This window comes from Anolis sagrei, chromosome 6 (genome assembly GCF_037176765.1).
Source record: "Anolis sagrei isolate rAnoSag1 chromosome 6, rAnoSag1.mat, whole genome shotgun sequence".
Lineage (NCBI taxonomy): Eukaryota > Metazoa > Chordata > Lepidosauria > Squamata > Dactyloidae > Anolis > Anolis sagrei.
In genome coordinates, this window is record NC_090026.1 from 130,894,679 (window position 1) to 130,922,147 (window position 27,469).

Sequence of the window (27,469 nt, forward strand, 5' to 3'; positions counted from 1 at the left end):
TTTGATGCCCCAATCTTGGCTCATGACATGGATGCATTGATGTGCCATGGGGAGAGGGGCTTGCATTCAAAATTCTCCCATAACAGAAGCGTAGAAGGCAAGAAGAGAATTTGAATTGTCTCTTCCAGGATAAGGAGTGGAAATGCTGTCCTTGCAAGGAGAGAGTGGTATGGAGAATAAGCCGACAAGGGACTCAGGCTCCCTTGAGCATCAGCACAGGAACATAACACAAGGAATAATAGTCTTTAGCGCCGCAGACAGTGTCTGGTCGTTTAAGCATTCGTATTGATAAGACAAGGTGCTGAAAGCCTTGTGTATTATGGAATCATTGTTGTTAAGAGCATGCGAATGGTGTAGAGCAGTGATTTCCAGGAAGATACGAGAACCCGGCTGATTAGCAACCCAGAGGCATCCGCTGCCCTTGAGCTCCTGTATTTGAAAAGAGGCGACAAGAGGAGTGTTTCATTTAGGGGGAATGGCATAGAGAAGAAATTACTGAGCTTGATCTAAGCTTTTTTGCACTATCAATCCCAGAATCCCCGTTGTAGCATAGCTATGCTGAGAATAATTGTAGTCCCAACACTAACAGGGAAATTGCTGCAAGTCTACAAAGGACTATTTTTCCAATTTCCATTCAACCTTGCAGCAGTTGAGCACTCCGTCCTCAGTTGATTTTCCCCCTTTTCATATTATGTTTTGAACAGCCAGATAAGACAGTAAAAAGGGTCTCTGTTTGTGCCTGATCCTCTTGTGTATGTAGCATGGCTATTATAGGGTTGTTGTAGGTTTTTTCGGGCTATATGGCCATGTTCTAGAGGCATTCCCTCCTGACGTTTCACCCGCATCTATGGCAAGCATCCTCTTAGGATGCTTGCCATAGATGCAGGCGAAACGTCAGGAGAGAATGCCTCTAGAACATGGCCAATATAGCCCGAAAAAACCTACAACAACCCAGTGATTCTGGCCATGAAACCCTTCAACAATACATGGGTATTAGAACCCCTGAGAAGGGCCAGAGATTGTATTGTCGTAGGCTTTCATGGCCGGAATCACTCAGTTCTTGTGGGTTTTTTCGGGCTATATGGTCATGTTCTAGAGACATTTCTCCTGACGTTTCACCTGCATCTATGGCAAGCATCCTCAGAGGATAAATGGCACCTCACCTCTGAGGATGCTTGCCATAGATGCAGGCGAAACGTCAGGAGAAATGCCTGTAGAACATGGCCATATAGCCCGAAAAAACCCACAAGAACTGGGCCAGAGATTGTTCCTCGCTGCCTCGTTGTACCTTCTTCACAGATGCAGGCATTGAGCCTGATGACAGATTTTAAATGCAGTCATTCCAGATTTGGGAGGAGGAATAAACCAGCCGGGACAGATCCTTCAGCCAGACAGGTCGCCTGTTATAAACCAGCAAAGAAAGAAGCGCCTCCGGTTACCTTGCATTGGCTTTTATTTCTTCCATTTGACTAATGTTGACGATGGAAGCATTTCAGTTTTCAACTCCACTCTCCATCAGTTTGACTTTTTCTGCATTGCATTTCAGTTTGACTGGCTCTTCAGCCAAACTAATTAGGATTGGTTGCGAGATCTTCATTCCTTCCTTATCCTAAACAAAGCACAGCTGTCTCAGATTTGATGCTATGATTTTAGAGAAAGGTGCCCCAGATTTGAGGAAGAGAGATTCAGAAGAGTTTGGGCAACAAACCCTCACCCATAAACGGTTCCGGCCCAATTTACCTGCCCGAATGTATCTCTCCCTATGAACCATCTAGGCCTGTGGTTCTCAACCTGGGGTCCCCAGATGTTTTTGGCTAACAACTCCCAGAAATCCCAACCAGTTTACCAGCTGTTAGGATTTCTGGGAGTTGAAGGCCAAAAACATCTGGGGACCCCAGGTTAAGAACCACTGATCTAGGCGCTTAAGATCGTCTGGAGATGCCCTGTTCTCAGTCCCACCCCTTTCGCAGATGCGATTGGACTTGAGAGAAAGAAAGAAAAAAGGGAAGGAAGGAAGGAAACTACAAACCTCTCCAAACTACAAGAGAGGAGATTCCATCTGAACATGAGGAAGAACTTCCTGACTGTGAGAGCCGTTCAGCAGTGGAACTCTCTGCCCCGGAGTGTGGTGGAGGCTCCTTCTTTGGAAACTTTTAAACAGAGGCTGGATGGCCATCTGTCAGGGGTGATTTGAATGCAATATTCCTGCTTCTTGGCAGAATGGGGTTGGACTGGATGGCCCATGAGTTCTCTTCCAACTCTTGGATTCTATGATTCTATGAAGGAAAGAGGGAGGGAAGGCTGGCCACAGCAATGTGTGGCAGGTACAGCTAGTAGAATTATAGTGTTGGAAGAGACCACATGGGCCATCCAGTTTATTTATTTACCTAAAACATTTATATTCCGCCCTTCTCACCCCGAAGGGCACTCAGGGCAGAGCACAGCATATACACGGCAAACATTCAATGCCGGGACACAAATTCACATACAAGTCCAACTCCCTGCCATGCAGGAAAAGCACAAAGTCCTCTGGACACAAATCTGGCTTCTCACTGTCCTCCTTGAGCTGCAGAGCCCAGAACGGGAACCCTGGTGCCAGGTGAGGTCCAGGAGCCAAAGCAGAATAGAGTGAATCTGGATGCAGATATTATGGATCCAGCCTGGAATTGCATGGGCTTTTTTAGACATTGCATCAGGGAAGGAGGAAAGAATCAGAGGTGGTGGCATTATCCTCTCAGCTCCTCTGCCACACATTTTTTTGTCTCCTTCTCTGACATAAATACATGCCTCATAGGAAAGAATGGCATTGGGCAAAAGCCACACCTGGGAAGAGCCGAACTCCAAAAATGCATGCCTCCTGTGTCTTGGCTTATTAGTTGGACGGCTTCCTTTGTGGAAGAATGGTTCCCTTTTCTCTTCTATACTGTTGACTCAAGCTGTCACACGTATACCCAGAATGTGCGTTGCCTTGGTCAGAGGCTGTTATTTCAAAACCTGTGGCTTCCTTGCCAGCTGCTTCTGTTTTGATGGCCTGCCGTTCTTCTTTCTGGAATATCTATGGCTGTGACGATTTCTCGGCTCCTGAATTGTATTCTCTTTCTGTAGATGAGCTATTCTTTTCCATACTTTTTAAATATATATATTAAATTAGCATTTTAAAGAGGAAACTGGTGTTTTTAGTCCGCAGACACTTGCTGCACAAGCCTGAAGATTGCTTTTGACAAGCATTCAGTTGCTGCTCTCATGAGACTCTCTTTCAGAGCTACCAGTTTTTGAACAGGTTGAACCGTTTGCATGTGTCATTGTGTGTGTGTCTTTGTGAAAAGCCACCTTCCCTTCTGTCTTGCAGGCCCTGGAGATGTACAAAGACGACTGGAACAAGGTTTCGGAGCACGTGGGCAGCCGCACCCAGGACGAGTGCATCCTTCACTTCCTGCGCCTGCCCATCGAGGACCCCTACCTGGAGAACTCGGACGCCTCCCTGGGGCCCTTGGCCTACCAGCCGGTGCCTTTCAGCCAGTCGGGGAACCCGGTGATGAGCACCGTAGCCTTCCTGGCCTCTGTGGTGGACCCCCGCGTGGCCTCGGCTGCCGCCAAAGCCGCTTTAGGTGCGCCATCGTTGCCTTCTTTTCCCTCCGGCAATCTTGTCTGAGAAGGTCTTAATGTCATGGATGGGAGCAAAGGCTTAGGCTGAGGATTTGGGGGGGAACCCACCCGTCCCTCCATCATGGAAAGGACCTAGATGGGAATTAGCTGAGCACTCTTTGGGAGGCTTAAGCACTCTGGCCCTTTTGGAGAAGCCATTCCAAGCCTGCCTTCCTGCCTCTTGCTTTCCATCATTCCGCTTTAATTGGCTAACGTTTGCAAAGCGCTGCCTGAGCCAGGCGCTGCCTCCAGAGCCAAGCGTTAATTTGCCAGCATGGTCGTTCAGCAAATAACTTCAAAAAGCCCTCATTCCCCTGTTATGAATCCTTCAAGTTCCTCTGTCAGCTTCCGGTCCTGGTTCGGATTTTATGAAGCATTTCCCAAGATCCTTCAACAGGAGATTGGTGAATAAAGCCATCCTTGTGTTATTAATGCCTCTACAATGGCAACGTGCACACCGGTGCTGGAAGGAGATCAGAAATAGATGTCGTTTTTTGTAACGACTTAATCGGGAGGAGGACAACTTGGAGATGAGGCTTCCTCTCCGACGTCTTTGTCAGTCAGAGCATCCTTCCCCCCAAAGCCGTTCGGCTTGCCTTCTTCCCTGCTCGGCTCCAAATGCCGGCGCTAAAATTATCCCCCTTTTATGCTTTCCCTCTTGATGTTTGCTCTCGCAGTGCTTCCCCGTTGCTTCTGGTCATTAATTTGGGGGTTCTCTGCCTCTCCCCCCTCAACCCTGTCGTTCCGCACCTCCCTTTGTTCTCCTCTTCCTTTAATGCCTGAGATTAACTCTTCTAACCTGCTGCCAGCTGCCTTCACCTGCTGACTCACCACTCCGTTGCTAAACAGATTTTCGGTAAACAGTAGCAGCCGTAGCACAACTTCAATCAGGCCAATTATGGCAAAACCATATTTAAGATTTTGTTTTGTTGTTCACCTTTGCCAATATCGGCCACTCAACGTGCAACCTTTTCTTCCTTGGCAGAGGAGTTTTCCCGGGTGCGAGAAGAGGTGCCGCTGGAGCTGGTGGAGGCCCATGTCAAGAAAGTCCAGGAGGCAGCCAGGATCTCTGGGAAAGTGGATCCCTCCTATGGCCTGGAGAGCAGCTGCATTGCAGGGACCGCCCCAGAGGAGCCGGAGAAATTCGGTGAGTCCCAAAGGTTAGCCCCAGGTGCCTCTGCCCAGATAGGTTTGCCCTGGAAGTCATTTTAATACATTGGTCAGAGGAAAAAGCTGCGCGCCACTTAAAACAGTTAAGTGATCAAAATGGCAGGACCCTCAAAATGTTGCGAGGGGGAGGGGTAGATATGTTATATATAACTTTTCAATAACTTTAAAGCATAGGTTCTTTTATTGCAATTTTCCAGGAAGAGAAAAGGTGTCAGAACTTTTTCAGAACATCATTTGGACATAGAGATTCTATGTAACTACACTGGATTCACAAAACAACTTACAGTGGCTAACAAACAAACAGACACACAAAGGGGAATTCCATTTTTATTCAATATAATAATAATAATAATAATAATAATAATAATAATAATAATACACCAGACATCACGATTGTGGAAAAGAAAAAAGTCTGGATTATTGATGTCGCCATACTGGGTGACAGCCGCATTGATGAAAAACAACAGGAAAAACTCAGCCGCTATCAAGACCTCAAAATGGAACTGCAAATGCTGTGGCATAAACCAGTCCAGGTGGTCCCAGTGGTCATTGGCACACTTGGTGCCGTGCCAAAAGATCTCAGCTGGCATTTGGAAACAGTAAACATCGACAAAATCACGATCTGTCAACTGCAAAAGGCCACCTGACTTGGATCTGCGCACATCATTTGAAAATACATCACACAGTCTGAGACGCTTGGGAAGTGTTCGACTTGTGATTTTGTGATACGAAATACAGCATATAGATTTCGTTTGCTGTGACATACTGTGCTTTTGTGTCAATAATAATAATAATAATAATCTTTATATTCTGCTTTATCTTCCCAAATGGACTCAGGGCGGATTTCAAACATAAAAGGCAAACATTCAATGCCCGAATACATCCATACTAATAAAATGTAAACAACCCAACATATAAACATGAATTATAGCTTAACAACTAAAATTAAATAAAAAACACAGCCTGTTATAACAGACATAAGGCAAAACATCAAACATCGAATGGAAACAATAATTTCCCATTTCCTTGGGGCAAATAATAATAATAATAATAATAATAATAATAATAATAGACTTTGTTTATACCCCATCACCATCTCCCCCAAACAAGAAATTACAATAAAATAAAATACAAATTGTAATAAAATAAACAACATAGCATTAAAGTATAAAACATATAAGCATATAAACGATATACACAAGACATAAAGAAGGAAAAGAAAAAGAAAAACCAGTAAACCAAACATAATGACATAATTAATATTATATCTTAATCATTGCTCAAGATATCTATTGAGCTAGTGGGGTGAGCAGGGCATGGATACAGATGGCAACTATGCATCAGAGGTATAATGGTAGTATTACTAACTACTATTATTCTCAGACATGTACATGCATCCATCACCCTGCATACAAATATTACCATATCCCTTTCTCCCTCCTTGGAGAAGAACCCATTAGGCCAGGCCTTGCTTCCCTGCAGTGTGCCAGCACACAGTTCCAAAACTTTCATAACGCCAAAGCTTCTTTCCCTAAGAACAATGCCAAGAACCAGATCTGTTTTCCATACAGCAGACCCTGACTCCCTGCAAAGGTATCATGGCTCCAAATTGCACTCCTTCCTCTTCCCTTGAGAAAGAAGCCCAAAGTGTACGGAATGATGCTTTTCCATAGCAGAACTGACAGTCTCCATATACCATCTTTGTCCTTCCCATGGAGCAGAGAGTTAGGTGAACAGATCCATTGTCTGTCACAATATGAGAGTTATTAGAAAGTTGTGGGTGTTGAAGTCCAAAACACATGGAGGGCCCAAGTTTGCCCATGTCTGGTGTAGCATGTTGATATTCCGTATCCCAAATCCCTGAAGCATTTTGAGTTTTGGATATTTTTGGATTTTGGAGCTCTTGTTCATACATATAAATATATAATGAGATATCTCAGAGACCTCAAGGAGGGGCAAGCTTGTTTTCTGATATTCTGGAGACTAGGACACAATGGAAGAATGGGTTCAAAGTGCAGAAAAGAAGGATTCTATCTAAATATTAGGTATAATTTCCTGACTGTAAGAGCTCTGCAGCAGTGGAATACGGTGCCTCAGAGTCCGCTGGAGTCTCCTTCCTTCTCAGGAGTTTTCACGGCATGGCTACATCTGTCTGGAGTGCTTTGATTGTGTCTTCCTGTCTGGCAGAAAGAAGGGGATTAGACTGGACGGCCCTTGGGGTCTCTTCCAGCTTTATGATTTTGTGGGACCGAAGTCCAAACATGAAATCCATTTGTACACATACATCTTATAAACATAGCCTGAAGGTTGTTTTGCACTCTATTTTTAAAAATATTTTTTGTGCACATTGAACTATGAGAAAGCAAAGATGTCACTGTTTCATCCACTCAATTTTTTAGGTTTTGGAGTCTTTCGGATTTGGAATTCCAGATAAAGGATGCTCACCGTGTCGTAGCATTCCTGACTTTTGTATGAGTGTGTATGCATATAAATAGCAAGATTAATTGCATTTCTGCACAAGACATAGGCATTTTTATGTTTGTACTAGCCGTCCCCTGCCACGCGTTGCTGTGGCCCACATGGGGTTCTGTGTGGGAGGTTTGGCCCAATTCTGTCGTTGGTGGGGTTCAGAATGCTCTGTGATTTGTATTGTCGAAGGCTTTCATGACTGGAATCACTGGGTTGTTGTAGGTTTTTTTGGGCTGTATGGCCATGGTCTAGAGGCATTCTCTCCTGACGTTTTGCGTGCATCTATGGCAAGCATCCTCAGAGGTAGTGAGAATGCTCTGTGATTGTAAGTGAACTATAAATCCCAGCAATTACAACCCCCAAATGTCAAAATTCTATTTTCACCAAACTCCACCAGTGTTCACATTTAGACATATTAAGTATTCGTGTAGAGTTTGGTCCAGATCCATCATTGTTTGAGACCACAGTGACCTCTGGATGTAGGTGAACTACAACTCCAAAACCAAAGGACACTGCCCACCAAACCCAGTATTTTCTGTTGGTCATGGGTGAACTGTGTGTCAAGTTTGGTTCAATTCCATCATTGGTGGGGTTCAAAATGCTCTTTGTTTGTAGGTGAACTATAAATCCCAGCAACTACAACTCCCAAATGACAAAATCAATTTTTTTGAGTGAAGGACATACATTGGGTTGTTAGGTGCCTTGTGTCCAAATTTGGTGTCAATTCGTCCAGTGGTTTTTCAGTTCGTTTAATCCCACAAATGAACATTACATTTTTATTTATATAGATTTCCTACACCTACATCAGCTTGAAAAAAATGATGGGAAAGTTAGCATCCCTTAATGCGTTTCTTGAGTATCTTTGTGATATGAGAAGCATGCAGAAGATGCACCTCATGGGTTTTACGCTGTCTTGTAAACAACGTAATTATTCTCACAACAGTCATTTGTGGTATGAGTTATTTATTTTCTCTCTGAGTTAGTATTAGACTTTCCCTTCCATTTTGAGTAATAGCCTTAACACTGCAGGAGCGTAACTCAGGGAGTGGCATCCGCAAGGCCAGGAAACGTAGATTTAGGGTCAGGATGGTGGTTCCTGCTCACAGGTGGGTTGTGTAAAGCAAGGGAAAGCTCTCGTGGGAGAGAAGCCTGGCTTTGGAGAGTGCCGCTTCAGAGGAAGTAGGGCAATCGTTTCTTCTGTCTTCTGCTCACACAATAGAGGTTGACTGCTGTGTGGAAATACAATTACAGCGCTCCGTGGCGAATCTGTCCTTTCGAATTGGTCTCCTGCTAGGACCAAACTACTGTGTTGCCGTATGTGGGTTGGATTATCTGCTTTTACTACGTCCTCAAAGCAACACCTAATGTGGTGAGAGGGGAGTGCTCAGGCTTAGAGCTGAACATTGGCGTGCTTTGAGCTGTAGACCAATCACCCTCTCTTCCTACCTTCGGTAATGGTTTGATGCACCTAGTTTACAGGCTGTGCTGTCCCTCCTCCCAATAGCCGCCCACCTCTGCTTGCTCTTAGCTTGTGATGTATTAAAATCATGCAATCCCACTCTCTGTTGTAAGCTTTTAAGGCAGCGTGCAAGTCAAACAGAATCCCAGATATATCATTTCTGCAGAATCAAAGATGAAGCCATCTCCTTCCTCCTTCGTTGCATGTGAATGGCAACCACACCATTGCTGTCAGTCTCTCCAGTAAGACGTGTCAAGCCTGCTGTGCTGATATTGAACAGTGACACTTCATCTCAAGCCTTCACACCTTGGGTTTCCATTTCCCTCCTGTCTCTCTCCTGGGGTTCACTCCAACCACTGGAGGCTTCCTCCTATTCTCAGAGCTTGGGAGGAGCCCATCTGCCGGGGAACAGTCCTCTTTCCCTGGGGATGTGGCAATGCCTTGGGAAGGATCGATCCACTCATGCTCCAAGATCCCCATCCGGTGCAACTGGTGGGATAAAGGGAGCAGGCATTGAGTGGGGGTAGCCTCGGCTCAGATTTCCCAGCTTGGCTCACCTGGGAGCTGTGTAATCACAATGGCTTAAACAGCGTTTCTCCACCTGGGGGTCGCGACTCCCAGAGGGGTCGCTGGGCCATTTTTGGGGGTCGTGAAGGCGCCTGGGTTGGCCACGCCATCTCCGCCTCCTCAAAATGGCTGCCAGCCCGTGCCAGGGAAATAGCCAGGCTTTCCAGGTCAGCTCCTCCACCTTGCGCGAGACCTTCCTCGCCTGCATCGCTCTCCCGCAGGCAGGGGCATGGGGCAGGCGAGGGAGGCCTCACACAATGAAAACACATCCTGCATATCACATATTTACATTATGATTCATAACAGCAGCAAAATTACAGTTATAAAGGAGCAATGAAAATAAGAATCCATATGTGGAGCAGCTTCAAGAGCTGGCTATGTTGAGAAAGCCGAGAGGAGACGGGATGAGGGCCATGGATCAAGGTCCCCCACGACCTTCTGGCAAACAAACCAGTCCAATGTGGGCTAGGCAAAACTACGGTGAGGTGGATCTGTAATTGGTTAAATGGACAAACCCAGAGGGTGATTCTCCCCAAGGCTTCCTCTTCATCCTGGAAAGAAGTGACGAGCGGAGAGCCATCCACAGGGTTCCGTTCTGGGCCCGGTCTTGCTCAGGATCTTCATTCATGACTTAGATGAAGGGTTAGAAGGCAGGATCATCAAGTTTGCAGATGACACCAAATTGTGAGGGATAGCCAAGACTCCAGAGGACAGGAGCAGGATTCAAAACGATCTTGACAGATTAGAGAGATGAATGGCCAAAACTAACAAAATGAAGTTCAACAGTGACAAATGCAAGATACTCCACTTTGGCAGAAAAAAGGAATTGCATAGAGACAGAATGGGGGACAATGCCTGGCTCGAGAGCAGTACGTGTGAAAAAGATCTTGGAGTCCCCGTAGACAACAAGTTAAGCATGAGCCAACAATGTCATGTGGCAGCAAAAAAAGCCAATGAGATTTTGGCCTGCATCAATAGAAGCATAGTGTCTAGATCTAGGGAAGTCATGCTCCCCATGCTCTATTCTCCCTTGGTTAGACCACTTCTGGAATATTGTGTCCATTCTGGGCACCACAATTCAAAGGGGATATTGACAAGCTGGAATGTGTCCAGAGGAGGGCAACTCAAATGATCAAGGGTCTGGAGAACAAGCCCTATGAGGAGCGGCTTAAAGAGCTGGGCATGTTTAGCCTGAAGAGAAGGCTGAGAGGAGATATGATAGCCATGTATAAATATGTGAGAGGAAGCCACAGGGAGGAGGGAGCAAGCTTGTTTTCTGCTTCCTTGGAGACTAGGACGCGGAACAATGGCTTCAAACTACAAGAGAGGAGATTCCATCTGAACATGAGGAAGAACTTCCTGACTGTGAGAGCCGTTCAGCAGTGGAACTCTCTGCCCCGGAATGTGGTGGAGGCTCCTTCTTTGGAAGCTTTTAAACAGAGGCTGGATGGCCATCTGTCAGGGGTGCTTTGAATGCAATATTCCTGCTTCTTGGCAAAATGGGGTTGGAGTGGATGGCCCATGAGGTCTCTTCCAATTCTATGATTCACACTGCTGGAGATTTTTATAGCATCGTAAATTAGTTAAATTAGCCTCCCTGCATAAAGCGGTACCTGAATTTCCTACTTGACAGATGCAACTGTCTTTCGGGCTGCATAGGTCAACAGCAAACTAGACTATTAATGGTCGGAAGCTCATTCTGACCCAGGCTGGCTTTGAACTCATGACCTCTCAGACAGTAGTGATTTAATGCAACTGGCTACTAACTAGCTGTGCCACATTAAATGATTAGCATTTTAATGGCCTTGCAGCTTCAAAGCTTGGCTGGTTGCTGCCTGTGAGGGTCCTTTGTTGGGAAGTGTTAGCTAGCCCTGATTGATTCTTGTCTGGAATTCCCCTGTTTTTGGATGATGCTGAGGCAGTGTTTTATGGAGGAAGAGGGTGCCCAGAGGAGTCCTTAATTAGTCTGGAGGGAGAGTTCTCTCTTTAGATGTGTCCAAAGGCTATCCTGTCCGAAGAGCGGCAAAGTCAATGAGTTGCACACTGTTGCCTTTCGCTTTGGAAGAGGATCGGGTGGGGTTTCCCCTCTACCTGCCCTTATCAGCTGCGGAACCTTTCCCAGACCGACGCCATAGCAATGGCCCGTGGAGTGTCGATTATTCCTGAATGGAAGAGAGAGAGAAACTTGACAGCGGAACAGCGGGCTTTTATAACTCACGTTAGCGCCGGTTAATATGATTTATATTGATCTGTAACTAATGGAATAAATTAGGGCAGGCGCAGATGGTGCTCTCCGGGGGAGTGGTTTTGGCACGGATGAACTGGGTCACTCCGGCCTCCCATTCCAGCTCCTCCGAAGCCGCTTTTTGCCAAAGGGGTTTTTTTTGGGGGGTGGCACTGAGCCTGGGCGCACTTGGGATGGAACAAATGCACCACAGCAGCGCACATTTGGGCACACGCTCCTCCTGCCTCTGTACAGAGAATTTTGCGAAGCAGCATCACGCCTGAGGAAGCTTCTTTGCAAGTGGTGCCTCCACATTAATCTGTAGCAGTCACGTGGAGAGAGCCAACTGGATATAGAGCAGGCCTGGGCAAATTTTGGCTCTCCAGGTGTTTTGAACTTCAGCTCTAGCTTGGGGACCCGGTGCTGCCCGGGTTATTTGAGAAAGGAATTGTGTATCAAGGTTGATCTTTATCAGTTATTTACATGGCTTGCAGTGGTCTCAGTGAAAGTACTGTGAGTTCCATCATCTGTGGTCCATCCTCCTCCAAACTGCACCAGGATGGAGAGTGGTTCATGGGGGCTCAGTGTGCCAAGTTTGGTCTTGATCAGTCATTGGATGAGGTTCGCAGTGGTCTCAGAAAGTGAGTTAAGGTACTGCAAGTCCCATCATCCATAGTCTGTTCTTCCCCAAACCTCACCAGAATGTTGAGTTGGCCAAGGGGACTCTCTGTGCCAAGTTTGGTCTTTATTGTCTCCGTGGTTTCAAGAAGTGAGTGAAGGTACTGCAAGTCCTATCATCCATTGTCCGTCCTCCTCCAAACAGCACCAGGATGTAGAGTAGGTCATGGGGGCTCTGTGTGCTAAGTTTGGTCTTGATTGGTCATTAGATGAGGGTTGCAGCAGTCTTGAGAAGTTAGTGGAGAATGAAGGCAGAAGTGGTGTGACCACATAGAGATGAGGTTTAGCCAGAGTGTGTTCACATTTCAAAGCAGAGTTTTTGTGTCTTGGGGCAAGAGTTTGCATTGGGTCTATGTTTCTCAACCTGGGGGTCAGGACCCCTGGGGGAGTCGCAAGGGGGGTGTCAGAGGGGTCAGCAAAGACCATCAGAAAACACAGTATTTTTTGTTGGTCATGGGGTTCTGTGTGCAAAGTTTAGCCTAATTCTGTCATTGGTAATGTTCAAAATGCTCTTTGATTGTAGACGAACTATCAATCCCAGCAACTACAACTCCAAAATGTCAAAGCCTATTTTCCCCCAAACTCCACCAGTATTCACATTTGGGCACATTGAGTGTTTGTGCCAAGTTTGATCCAGATCTATCATTTTTTGAGTCCACATTGCTCTCTGGATATAGGTGAACTACAACTCTTAAAACTCTTAAAACTCAAGGTGAATGCTCACCAAACTCTTCCAGTATTTTCTGTTGGTCATCAGAGTTCTATGTGCCAAGTTTGGTTCAGTTCCATCTTTGGTGGAGTTCAGAATGATCTTTGATTGTAGGTTAACTTTAAATCCCAGCAACTACAACTCCCAAATGACAAAATCAACCCCCACAACCTCACCTGAATTCAAATTTGGGCACATTTGGTCCAGTGAATGAAAATCCATCCTGCATAACAGATATTTACATGGCAATTCATCACAGTAGCAAAATGACAGTTATGGAGTAGCAACGAAAATAATGTTATGGTTGGGGGTCACCACAATATGAGGAACTGTACTAAGGGGTCACGGCATTTGGAAAGTTGAGAAACACTGCACTAGGTGATCCATCTTGATCCTGATATTGGAGAGGAGACTGCTGTCAGGATATCAGTCAGTGAGCCAGGAAAGGAAGGAGGCCTCAAAGGGAGACAGACGAACCGGCTGCAATAGGGAAAGCTTGGTTCATCGAGCCCCAATTGGCACTCCATGGAAGCTTCCATGTTTATAAAAAATTAGCTGTCCCCTGCCACACGTTGCTGTGGCCCAGTCTTTTTATCTGGAAAATAAAGTAACGAGAAAGTGTTGGTTTCTAATATATGTAATTCCTTTATGCTTGTGGGTAAGCAGTATTTCTTGTTGTTTCCTTGTCAATGTTGATGTGGAGAGTGTCTGGGTTGCCCACCCTGGAACATGCAGCATATCATTGTCCTTCTTTAAGGGTCCCTTAAAGTGTATGATACTATATCTGTATGTGTGTGAATCATATATATCTATCTATATCTATGGCTGGATGGCTCCTACCTACCTACCTACCTATCTATCTATCTATCTATCTATCTATCTCTCTCTCTCTATGGCTTGATGGCTCTTTGTCAGGAGGACTTTGATTACATTTTCTTGCCCTGATGAAGGGAGTTGGACTCGATGGCCTTAAGTATTTTCTGTTGGTCATGGGGGTTCTGTGTGGGAAGTTTGCCCCGATTGTGTCGTTCGTAGGGTTCAGAATGGTTTTTGATTGTAGGTGAACTGCGAATCCTAGCAACTAAAACTCCCAAATGTCAAGGTCTATTTTCCCCAAACTCCACCAGTGTTCACATTTGGGCATATTGAGTATTTGTGCCAAGTTTGGTCCAGATCCATCATTGTTTGAGTCCACAGTGCTCTCTGGATGTAGGTGAACTACAACTCCCAAACTCAAGGTCAATGCCCACAAACCCTTCCTGTATTTTCTGTTGGTCATGGGAGTTCTGTGTGCCACTCCATCGTTGATGGAGTTCAGAATGCTCCTTGATTGTAGGTGAACTATAAATTCCAACAACTACAACTCCCAAATGACAAAATCAAAAGCCCCCCCAACCCCACCAGTATTCAAATTTGGGCGTATTGGTTATTTGTGTCAATGTATTGTCGAAGGCTTTCATGGCTGGAATCACTAGGTTCTTGTGGGTTTTTTCGGGCTATAGGGCCATGTTCTAGAGGCAGGAGAAATGCCTCTAGAACATGGCCCTATAGCCCGAAAAAACCCACAAGAACCTATTTGTGTCAAATTTGGTCCAGTGAATGAAAATCCATCCTGCATATCAGATATTTACATGACAATTCATCACAGTAGCAAAATGACAGTTATGAAGTAGCAACGAAAATAGTGTTATGGTTGGGGTCACCACAACATGAGGAACTGTACTAAGGGGTCGCAGCATTTGCAAGGTTGAGAAACACTGCACTAGGTGATCCATCCTGATCCTGATAGTGGAGGAGAGACTGCTATCAGGATATCAGTCAATGAGCCAGGAAAGGAAAGAGGCCTCAAAGGGAGACAGATGAACCGTCTGCAATAGGAAAAACTTGGCTCATTGAGCCCCAATTTGTGGACCTTCTGTGTTTGTAAAAACTGGCTGCAGTTTTTATCCCTGGTCCCCTTTGAATTGCAACCAAATGTTTTGACCACGTAACCCTCTTAGACCCTCATTTCAGTCATGAATGGAAATCCCACAACATGGTTTGGAAATGAAATCAAAAGAGACATGATGTTGTTTTGAGCACAACTCTTTTGAGGATCGGAAAATCTCCTCGTTCCTCCTGCCGTTGCCCACCTGCCGTGTTACGGGTGTACAGGAGCATAAAGGGCATAGCAAGGCATGGTGACAAAAGGAGGAGGGGGCACATGGCAGACCCAGTGAGGCCAGAGGGAGCAGCAGACCAGATCATCTGCAAACCAGGAGATAAGGGATTGGGAGGGCAGCCCTGGAATGGTCCGAGGCCCTTAGAGGGATGGGTTTTTCCATGGAAGGCCCCCAAAGATGCCAGGTGCTTGCCTTCCATGAGAAGGTCCGTGGGCATCTGCCAGCCTCCCAGGAGAGAACCTTCATTGGCAGAAATCTGGGACCGAGTCAGAGAACCTTCCCGGAACCACCCTCCAGCCTTGCGTCTTAGCCTTGAGACGTTCTCTTAATTGATCGCGGCGAGGGTTTTATATATCTAATTAACTTACTTTACAAGCCGCGTGGAGGTGTTGAGCGGCAATTACTTAGGACTGTTTACTCTGTGCCAAGACGTTCAGGCCTGGGCCTATAAATTATGGCAATTAAGGAAATGTGCATAAACACACTTAATTTGCTTAATCTGCTTCTCGTTGCCGGAGCTGGGCTTTGGCATCCCAACAGAAGCGGGGACCGGAAGGATAATCGCAAGTCCCCATGGCTTGCCCCAGGCTTCCCGGAACCGGGTGTGAAGAGAGCGGCCGAGGGGGCATCCATAAGTGTTGCTTGCTACACACACTTTAAAATCGCAGACTGGAAGGAGTACCCAAAGGTTATCCAGTCTGACCCCCTTCTGCTAGGCAGGAAGACACAATCCTAGCCTTCCAAGCAGATGACCATCCATCCTCTGCTTAAAAACCTCCAGAGAAGGAGACTCTACTGTACTCCGAATCAACATATCCCACTGCAGATCATCTCTTACCATCAGGAGATTCTTCCTAATGGGTTCTTGCGTGGATTCCAGGCTGTATAATCATGTTCCAGAAGCATTCTCTCCTGACGTTTCACCTGCATCTATGGCAGGCATCCTCAGAGGTTGTGAGGTCTGTTGGAAACTAGGAAAATGGGTTTTATATCTCTGTGGAATGTCCTGGGTGGGAGAAAGGACTCTTGTCTGTTGGAGGTAGGTGTGAATGTTGCAGTTGGCCACCTTGATTAGCATTTGATGGCCCAGCAGTTTTAGGGTGTGGCTTCTTGCTATTATTTATCGTGTCAGGAGCAAACCAAATAGTTGTATTGCATTTTTAACAAACAAATAAACAAAACATAAAGTTTGCAAGCTTGGTAGTTGATTAAATGTCCTTTGACCAGTTTCTGGCCACTTGGAGTGCCTCTGGTGTTGCCGCAAGGAGGTCCTCCATGGTGCATGTAGCGGGGCTCAGGGTGCATTGCATTAGGTGATCTGGTTTGCTCTTCTCCACACTCGCGTGTCATGGATTCCACTTTGTAGCCCCATTTCTTAAGGTTGGCTCTGCATCTCGTGGTGCTAGAGCGCATTCTGTTTAGCGCCTTCCAAGAAAACTATGTCTTGATTTAAGTCGTTGATGTGCTGGCTGATACCCAAACAGGGGTTGAGCAGGAGATGTCTCTGCCTTGGTCCTTTCACTGTTGGTTGCTACTTCCCGGCGGATGTCAGGTGGTGCAATACCGGCTAAACAGTGTAATTTCTCCAGTGGTGTAGGGCGCAGACACCCCGTGATAATGCGGCATGTCTCATTAAGAGCCACATCCACTGTTTTAGCGTGGTGAGATGTGTTCCACACTGGGCATGAGTACTCAGCAGCAGAGTAGCACAGCGCAAGGGCAGATGTCTTCACTGTATCTGGTTGTGATCCCCAGGTTGTGCCAGTCAGTTTTTGTATGATATTGTTTCTAGCACCCACTTCTAATTTCTAGCTAATCACCTTCCAACAAAGGATTTTCGCAGGCTTCTTACTGTCTGGGAGAATCCTTTGTTGGGAGGTGATTAGCTGTCCTAGATTGTTTATTGCCCGGAATTCCCCAGTTTTTAAGTGTTGTCCTTTATTTACTGATATGATTTTAGAGTTTTTTAATACTGGTAGCCAGATTTTGTTCATTTTCATAGTTTTTCCCTTTCTGTTGAAACTGTCCACGTACTTGTGGATTTCAGTGGATTCTCTGCATAGTCTGACATGGTGGTTGTGAGAGTGGTCCAACATTTCTGTGTTCCCAAATAATCTGTTGTGTCCATCGTGTGCTCTGCTATGGCTGACTTCTCTGCTTGACTCAGTCTGCAGTGCCTTTCATGTTCCTTGATTCGTGTTTGGGCAATGCGGCTGCGTTTGGTGGTTCCTATGTAGACTTCCGGCCGTGAAAGCCTTCGACAAAACATTGATTCTTCCTAATGTTTAGGTGGGATCTCTTCCTGCATTTTGAATCCTTCACCCTGTTGTGTCCTGGTCTCCAGAAAACAAGCCTATCTCCTTCCTCCTCAATGGGACCTCCTTCTAAATATTGAATCCCAGCTCTCACATCCCATTCTCTCGACCTTCCATCTCCAAGCTAAACATCTCCAGATCTCTAAGCTTTTTCCTCAGCGGGATTCATAGCTTCCAGATGTTTGCCCATTTTGTTCTTCCTTCTCTGGACGCCTTCCATCCTGCCCCCCTCATTCTTGCCCAGAACTGGACGGAGGGCTATTATTCTGGGTGAAAAAAGCCTGACCAAAGCAGAATCCAGTGGGACGATGACTCTGCTCTGCTCCTTGGATCCACTGGGAGCTTTCTGTCCAGATCAATCCACCATCCTTTTAATCATGCAAAAGTATTAATGAGAGGCTCTTAACCCCCATCGATCCAACTCAAAAGACAGTCGGAAATGCTCTAGGGAGGCCAGGCCCACAACAAGCTTCTTAAGTTGCAAACAGGGCTTTGGTTGTTATACTCAGATGCATCGCTATAGGAGCGGAAGGAAGGAAGGAAGGAAGGAAGGAAGGAAGGAAGGAAGGAAGGAAGGAAGGAAGGAAAGCGTCCTGGCTGGCTTTTGGCTGGCACACAAGCCTCTCTCATCGCTCTTCTTCCAGGGAGAGATCCCCAGCCATTCCTATGCCTTCCCTTTCAGAAACATATCCTCCAGCGCATTGACCTGAGTTCTGGGTGATGGACTTCAGCTTACAGGCTTCATTCGTGTTCGAGAGATGGGCCAAAACTGACAAAATGAAGTTCAAGAGGGACAAATGCAAAATATGCCACTGAGACAGAAAAAAGAAAATGCAAAGAGACAGAATGGGGGACGATGCTTTACGATGATGCCTGACTTGACAGCAGGACATGTAATAAAGATCTTGGGAGTCCTCGTGGGGAGGAAGGGGAACCCAAGCCAGGAATGCCATGCGGCGGCTAAAAAACCCAATGGGATTTTGGCCTGCATCAATAGGAGTCTAGTATCTAGGTCCAGGGAAGTATATGCTACCCATGCTCTCTTCTGCCTTGGTCAGACACACCTGGAATCACATTGTGTCCAATTCTGGGCATCACAACTGAAGGGAGATGTTGACTCTAAACTGGCATGTGTCCAGAGGAAGAAGGTGACTCAAAGGATTCAGGGTCTGGAGAAGAAGCCCATGAGGAGCAGCTTAAAGCGCTGGGCATGTTGAGCCTGCAGAAGACAAGGCTGAGAGGAGACAGGATGAGGGCTATGGATCAAAATGTGAGGGGAAGTCCTAGGGAGGAGGGTGCAGGCTTCCTTTCTGCTGCCCTGGAGACTAGGATGCATAATAACAAAGGCTTCAAACTACAGGAAAGGAAGGAGATTCCACCTGAACATGAGGAAGAACTTCCTCACTGTGAGAGCTATTCAGCAGTGGAACTCTGTGCTCCGGAGTGTGGTGGAAGCTCTTTCTTTGGAGGCTTTCAAACAGAGGCTGGATGGCCATCTGTCGGGGTGCTTTGATTGTGATTTTCCTGCTTCTTGGCAGAATGGGTTTGGACTGGATGGCCCACAAGATCACTTCCAACTTTAGGAGTCTATGATTCTGTGTTCTTAAGCCATGTGGCCAATAGTTTCCTGTACCTTGTTTAATGTTTATGCTATTTGTGTATGTGATTTATTTTTTTATTGCTTTGTATTGTACCTGTTATTGCTTGTATTGTTTGTATTGTGGGCTCGGCCTCATGTAAGTCGCACCGAGTCCCTTGGGGAGATGGTAGCGGGGTATAAATAAAGTTTTATTATTGTTGTTGTTATTTATTGGAGAGGGATTACACCAGGAGGAATGCAGCATTGATGGGTTTCTGATATTTACAGTAAGATTTGTCTTGCCTGGGATATAAACCTCAGTATTTTTACTTTCCTTGAGGATGAGCCAAGCTTTGAACAGCTACTATTAGGGAAGGAGGATTGCTTGTCTTGCATTCCAGAATCCTCCCCAAATGTTTCCATCAGTAGCTGAGACAGTGACATCTTTGCTTTTTGGTAGTTTAGTGTAGGCAAACCTTGCATTGTGCACAAAATTATTAAAAATATTGAGTATAAAATGACTTATGGGCTATATGTATAAGTGGTGTAGGAAAAACAAATGAATCTCGTGTTTAGAGAGAGTTCCCACTCCTGAGATTTTTGTGGATTTTCACTTTTTGTGGGTGGTCCTGGAACATAACACCCGCAATAAGTGAGGGAACACTGTAAATATGGAATATGTGCAAGCTACATTTGGAATGGCTCCAGTCTATGAGTTTGGATCGTATGATTATAATGTTTTTATTTGGCGGTTTTAAATTTTGTGTCTTCATGTCGAATTGTTTTATCTTATATTTAATTACCTTATTGATTTTAATGTTCAGTTATATGTTTGTTTAGATCTGTGATTTGGTTTATATGTATGTGAGTCATTGAATTTTGCCATTATTTGCTGTAAACCACTTTGAGTCTCCCCGAGGCGAGAAAAGCGGTATTTTTATTTCTCGTGTGAGGGCAGCCAGTCAGTTATATTACATTTCTAACAGAACAAAGCAAACAAACAGAGAAGATACAAAATGTGTGAGTTTGGTAGTTGATTAAATGTCCTTTGACCAGTATCTGGCCACTTGGAGTGCTTTTGGTGTTGCTGCAAGAAGGTCCTCCATTGTGCATGTGGCAGGGCTCAGGGTGCATTGCAGCAGGTGGTCAGTGGTTTGCTCTTCTCCACACTCGCATGTCGAGGATTCCACTTTGTAGCCCCATTTCTGAAGGTTGGCTCTGCATCTCGTGGTGCCAGAGTGCAGTCTGTTCAGCGCCTTCCAAGTCGCCCAGTCCTCTGTGTGCCCCGGGGGGAGTCTCTCATTTCGTATCAGTCATTGGTTGAGGTTCTGGGTTTGAGCCTGCCACTTTTGGACTCTCGCTTGCTGAGGTGTTCCAGCGAGTGTCTCTGTAGATCTTAGAAAACTATGTCTGAATTTAAGTCGTTGACATGCTGGCTGATACCCAAACAGGGGATGAGCTGGAGATGTCTCTGCCTTGGTCCTTTCACCATTGGCTGCCACTTCCTGGCGGATGTCAGGTGGTGTAATACCAGCTAGGCAGTGTAATTTCTCTAGTGGTGTAGGGCACAGACACCCTGTGATCATGCGGCATGTCTCATTAAGAGCCACATCCACTGTTTTAGTGTGGTGAGATGTGTTCCACACTGAGCATGCAAGCAAGAGCAACCAGCATGCAAGCAATAAAAGCGGTATATAAATACAGATAATGATGATGATGATAATGGACTTTTGCTATTGCTATGCAGCCTGCTGCTTCTTATTGAGCCTTGGTTTTCTGCCTTACAGATGGACCTGAGCAAGAGAAGATGGAGACGGAGGCGGAGGAACCGCAGGCAGACAAAATCAAGGTCTGGACACTGCCTATGCAGATTTTTTGGTTCGGTTTTTCACGATCCAAATAAATTAATCACTAAGATGTTTTCGTATTCTAAACAACCGAGCCCCAGCATCACAAGATCATGGAGCTGGTTGGTTGGTCAAGCGAGTCCCTCATAACCAGGGGACTCATATCTATGAATTCATTTATCTATGACTATCGATCATAACTATGAATTCACTTGTGCCAAAGAGAGTGAATTCTATGCTGTATTGACGAAGGCTTTCATGACCGGAATCACTGGGTTGTTGTAGGTTTTTCAGGCTGTATGGCCATATTCTAGAAGCCTTCATCTCTGGCAGGCATCCTCAGAGGTTGTGAGTTCTGTTGGAAACTAGGAAAATTGGGTTTATATATCTGTGGAAAATCTAGGGTGGGAGAAAGAACTCCTGTCTGTTGGAGGTAGGTGTGAATGTCTGAAAAACCTACAACAACCCAAACAATGCCTTTCTCAAATAACCCGGACATTGTCGGTTCTCCAAGCTAGTTTATTAATAAGATTCAAACAACGTGGATTTTTTGTGGCTCTTACTCACTTGCATTATTGTTCATGGCTTTGTTAGGGTTTCTTTTTAAAGGGTAAAGGTTTTTTCAGGGCATCTGCATGGAAACTGGCGGCTGCAGGCCTTGACAATTCTTTGTTGAATGAAACCAGGTGATTTCTGTCATTAGTTCATTGGGAAGCATTTCTTCCCCTTGGAACCTTTGCAGTTAAATATAATCCTTTTTTTAAAAGCCCAGTTTGAATATATGAGTTCCCGATGCCATGCTGGCTGCCTCTTTTTCAATTCGCTGCCTTCTTAGCAACTCTACATTAATAAAAGCTACCGCTTCCTGGGCGTTCGTGGCAAAGAGAATTGGTTTGAGCAGGTACCAGTTGAAAGTGCAGACATCCATCTGATGGTTTTGATTATTCATTCTCTATGCACAGATATAGCCATGAATATGACGAAGTTGACTTGGTGCCATTGAATGTCAGTTCATTATATTTGGTGTTGTTTTGGTTGGTGGGCAAGAGAAACTTAAATGAAAGGGGACAATTAATGGAGGGTTGCAAGCAGTTCATTCCTAGTCTGGATTTATTGAGAGTCTTTCTCAATAAGAAAGCAATTGCTAACTTTTTCTTTTGTGTGTGTGACATCAGTTGCAGTTTGTGTATCTCACACTTAGAGCTCTTTGTAGTGTCTCAGTCTCTTTATTTTCATGAAAAGGAGAAAGGAAATGCAAAAAATGTGGCAGCACCTTTCTTGCACTCTTTGTGCACGAGGTTTCATAGCTATATAGCCACTTTATAGCCACAAAAGAAGTGGGTTTATACCAGGCATGGGCAAACTTCAGCCCTCCATGGGTCTTGGATTTCAACTCCCACAATTCCTAACAGCCTCAGGCCCCTTCCTCCCCTCAGCCCCCCAATTCTCTCACACCAGGTATGGGCAAACTTTGGCCCCTTCCTTTCCCTTTTTCCTTAAGTAGAAAGGAAAAAGGGAAAGGAAGGGGCCAAAGTTTGCCCAGGCCTGGTTTATACTCATGAAAGCTCATGCAAAAAAGAAAGAAAACACGTTGTTTTAGAACAGTTGTTCCCAACCTTTTTTTGACCAGGGGCCACTCTCCAACATTGGCACCAAAAGAGTTATGAATCAGTTTTTGGTCAACTTTGGATTCAGTTTGTTTATTTGGGTTGCTGATTCAGAAAATTGCGTTGGATAGACCACATCAGCTCTGGTTTCTGATACAGAACATATGCCATCCAGTAGTCACCATCTGCTCATCCACAAAATACCATATTTAATAACCTAGAGCTGATGTGGTCTATCCAATGCAATTTTCTGAATCAGCACCCCAAATAACACCTGGAACAGGCAATAGGAGCTTATTATTATTATTATTATTATTATTACTACTACTACTACTACTACTACAACTTTGGGGAACTAAACAGAGTCTTACAAAGGGCTCTTTCCTGTTACAACTGATTTGTAGCAATGGGAGTTTATTATTATTATTATTACTACTACTACTACTACTACAACTTTGGGGGACTAAACAGAGTCTTACAAAGGGCGCTTTCCTGTTACAACTGATTTGTAGCAATGGGAGTTTATTATTATTATTATTACTACTACTACTACTACTACTACAACTTTGGGGGACTAAACAGAGTCTTACAAAGGGCTCTTTCCTGTTACAACTGATTTGTAGCAATGGGAGTTTATTATTATTATTACTACTACTACTACTACTACTACTACTACTACAACTTTGGGGGACTAAACAGAGTCTTACAAAGGGCTGCTTTCCCATTACAACTGATTTGTGGCAATGGGAGTTTATTATTATTATTATTATTACTACTACTACTACTACAACTTTGGGGGACTAAACAGAGTCTTACAAAGGGCTCTTTCCTGTTACAACTGATTTGTAGCAATGGGAGTTTATTATTATTATTATTACTACTACTACTACTACTACAACTTTGGGGGACTAAACAGAGTCTTACAAAGGGCTCTTTCCTGTTACAACTGATTTGTAGCAATGGGAGTTTATTATTATTATTATTATTACTACTACTACTACTACAACTTTGGGGGACTAAACAGAGTCTTACAAAGGGCTCTTTCCTGTTACAACTGATTTGTAGCAATGGGAGTTTATTATTATTATTATTACTACTACTACTACTACTACAACTTTGGGGGACTAAACAGAGTCTTACAAAGGGCTCTTTCCTGTTACAACTGATTTGTAGCAATGGGAGTTTATTATTATTATTATTATTACTACTACTACTACTACAACTTTGGGGGACTAAACAGAGTCTTACAAAGGGCTGCTTTCCCATTACAACTGATTTGTGGCAATGGGAGCTTATTATTATTATTATTATTATTATTATTATTATTATTATTATTGGGGACTAAACAGAGTCTTACAAAGGGCTGCTTTCCCATTACGACTGATTTCTGGCAATGGGAGATTATTATTATTATTATTATTATTATTATTATTAGGAGTCTCCAGTGGCACAAATGGTTAAACCCTTGTGCCGGCAGGACTGAAAACTGACAGGTCGCAGGTTCGAATCTGGGGCGAGCATGGATGAGCTCCCTCTGTCAGCTCCAACTCCCCATGCAGGGACATGAGAGAAGCCTCCCACAAGGATGGTAAAACATCAAAAACATGTGGGGAAACATTCCCTGGGCAACGTCCTTGCAGACGGCCAATTCTCTCACACCAGAAACGTCTTGCAGTTTCTCGAGTCACTCCTGACATGAGATAGATAGATAGATAGATAGATAGATAGATAGGTAGATAGAATTTCTTTAGAGGACTCTCTTCTCTCTCAGTCTCCTCCAACGGTGTGCTGGGGAAGCCGCGAAGGGTGCTGGACTCCTTCCTTCCTTCTCTCCCTCTCCTCTTATGGCAACACATACACCCAACCGCAGAACTTATTTTAGGTCTCTTGTCCCTCTTATTTTAGGTCTCTTGGGAACCACTGTTTTAAAAGTATTGCTGCCTATCTTTTTCCTGTCTTCCCTTGTTTTTATGCTGCAGGAGACTAACACAACTGCTTCTTTGAAATGTTTCTTTATGTGCCTCAGAGTTTGTGTTTGTACAACCGTCAACGAGAAAATCATATTTGTAGAACTGGATCCTGTTAAAGTGGGATTCAGCTTCTACAGCCATCCATGGTTATGTATGGAAAGAGAATGTTAACGTTGTCAAGGAGTTTGTTTCTTGTTTCCCACGCTATAGGTAGAAAACAAAGGAGAGAATGAAGCAGGAGATGGAAACAAGGCCCAGGAAGCAGAGGAGGAGAGAAGTGCCGAAAAGGAACAGGATGGGGAAGCCACTCAGGACTCTAAGACAGGTAGGACATGGTAGCTTCCCTCCCCATCCTAGTTTACATCGACTTGAAATAGTTTTCCATAGTGTTCTGGTACAGGTTGGACACTTGACTGTATTGTTTGAGCTAAACCAACCCAGACTAATATGAATATGAACATGTTACATATTCCCATCGCTGAGACCTTGCTCCATCCTCAATGCATGAGGGAATAGGCAAGCAGGCTATTCGTTTGTACTTCGTCCATGTTCCCCAGGGAAGGAGTCACTTCTTGAGCATCTTGTGGTATTCTCTGAAACTCTCTCAGTGCAAACTGTGTCATTTAAATTAATTCAAACTATAGTATGACCCTCCTACTATTTAAGGACTGCCACCCTTCATTTCATTGATCCATGTCTGACAAAAAAAAAAACCCCTCTAAAGCTTTTCTAGAGCCTCTCTGGTATTCTTGGGCCAGAAATGCATTCTCCATGCTGTTATACATGTTTTCACACATCTACACACAAAGTTCAGGGTCATATATGTTGGGCAAGTGACTTACTAATCACCTTAGTGCCTTAGTCACCTCCAGATTGGATTACTGTAATGCACTCTACGTGGGGCTGCCCTTGAAAACGGCCAGGAAATTTCAATTGGTACAACTGGTGGCAGCCAGGTTGCTAACTGGTGTTTATTACAGAGAGCGGTCAACTCTCCTGTTTAAGGAGCTCCATTGGCTGCCGTTCATTTTCCAGTCCCAATTCAAGGTGCAGGTTCTTACCTACAAAGCCCTGAACGGTTTGGAACCCTCCTACCTGCGTGACCGCAATTCTGTGTACGAACCCACATGATCTCTTCGATTATCCAGAGAGGCCCTGCTCACGCTCCCACCTGCATCGCAGGCGCGATTGGTGGGGACAAGGGAGAGGGCCTTCTCAGTGGTGGCCCCCCAACTCAAACTCTCTTCCCAAAGACATCAGACATGCCCCAACTCTGGCAATCTTTAGGAGGACCCTGAAAACGTGGTTGTTCCAGTGTGCCTTCCCAGAATAAGGAAAACTCTCAGCAATATGCCCTCAAAATGCACTTTACCACTGATTTAGGACTGACGGCGTTCCCTCATCTCTCTTTGAAAAACCCTACCTTGTTTATGCCCAGCATTATTTTTAAAAAAATTTAAATTTTAAATTATTACATTTGGCCCGGCCATAGGTTTTTACTGTTATTGTTTATTGTTTATTTTTGTTTATGTGATTTATATTAATTGCTTTGTATTGATTGTTTTTGTTATTGCTTTTGTTTACTGATGTACTGTGGGCTTGGCCTCATGTAAGCCGCACCGAGTCCCTTGGGGAGATGGTGGCGGGGTATAAATAAAGTTGTTGTTGTTGTTATTATTATTATTATTATTATTATTATTATTAATGAAAGACCCTCCTCATAAATGTACAGCACAGTAAATTATTATTAGCAGCATGACTCAGCACCAGTAGCCAAAAGTGATAAAAAGAACAAAAACACACAGACCAATGTTGTCTCTTCCATGGGAGACTTTTCTTTATAGCAAAATAATATGGTTGTACTATTTACAAGAAAAAGGTTTCTATGACACAAATAAAGTTCTTCTTTGCTTCTATTCTGGGATTCTTTTTCATGCAGATAAACAGCTTTGCTCTCACAGAGCCTCTTCTCACTCCAAAGTTACACAGGAGCTTCACACAGTAGCTTTTTACACAGCAGCATACACACTGGAGCTTTGCACACTAGACCTTCAACATGAGGCTTCCTCTCACCAAAGCTTCTCACATCATGCCTTCTCATACTGAGGGCTTCTAACACTGAGGCATACCTCACACTGAGGCCTTTCTCCCACTGAGGCCTTCTCCCACTGAGGGCTCTCAGACTGAGGCGAACTAACACTGAGGCCTTCTCAGACGGAGGCCTACCAACACACTGAGGCTTCTCTCACTGAGGTTTGCTTGCACTGAGGGCTCCCTCAGGCTGACGCCTCTCACACTGAGGCGAACTAACACTGAGGTGTACTCATACTGAGACCTACTAACACACTGAGGCCCTTCTCCCACAGTGAGCTCTCACAGACTGAGGGCTACTAAGCTACAGTCATACCTGCTTACATTGAACTACAGCTGAATCGTTGTATCCATTTAATCCTCTCAGTGCTTGAATCAGATTTTTGTAATTAAAAATACCTAGTTAATTTTAAATATTTCTGACAATATTTTCTGCAGATATGGAAGGGGGGTCCTAGTTGAAACATGTATGTGTGTGTGTGTGTGTGTATCTCGGAAAAGCTTTTAGCACTGAGACCGAGAGGAGATCCATTTGAATAATGGAAACAATGCGGAACAGCGATGCCCCTTCTGAGAAGAACCTCATTAACTTTGTCTGTAAAACCAAGGCGAGACTCAGGCGCCCTGATCCCAAGTCCCAGCTCTGGAGACTGTCAGAAAACCCAGCCATGGAACTGTTGCATGGCATTAAGTCTGACCAAACATTCGATAAGACATTAAAAGGAATGACTTGACAGTCAAGCTGCTGGAATGGCCCTGAATTATGATTTGAGTGACATAATTTTAATTGATGTTTTGATTGTTTAGTTCTAATTATAATTATTTATTTTTAATATATGTGTGTATGGCATTGAATTGCTACCTGTTGTAAGACTGCTTTGAGACCCCTCCAAGGTGAGAAGGGCAGGGTACAAATATGGTAAATAAATAAATATGTGAATGTATAGAAGTAGTCCCCGAATTACAAACAGCAAAGT

The 27,469-nt window shown here is 44.6% G+C and overlaps 1 protein-coding gene across 2 annotated transcripts in view; it reads left to right on the forward strand.

The window, feature by feature from the left end:
- SMARCC1 (SWI/SNF related, matrix associated, actin dependent regulator of chromatin subfamily c member 1) overlaps positions 1-27,469 on the forward strand; it is a 145,318-nt gene that overhangs the window by 78,300 nt on the left and 39,549 nt on the right. For both annotated transcript variants that reach the window (XM_060782736.2, XM_060782737.2), the window contains exons 20-23: positions 3,350-3,608; positions 4,631-4,792; positions 20,765-20,826; positions 24,612-24,726. In XM_060782736.2, coding sequence (XP_060638719.2) covers positions 3,350-3,608; positions 4,631-4,792; positions 20,765-20,826; positions 24,612-24,726 — 598 coding nt within the window. The remainder of the gene's footprint in view (positions 1-3,349; positions 3,609-4,630; positions 4,793-20,764; positions 20,827-24,611; positions 24,727-27,469) is intronic.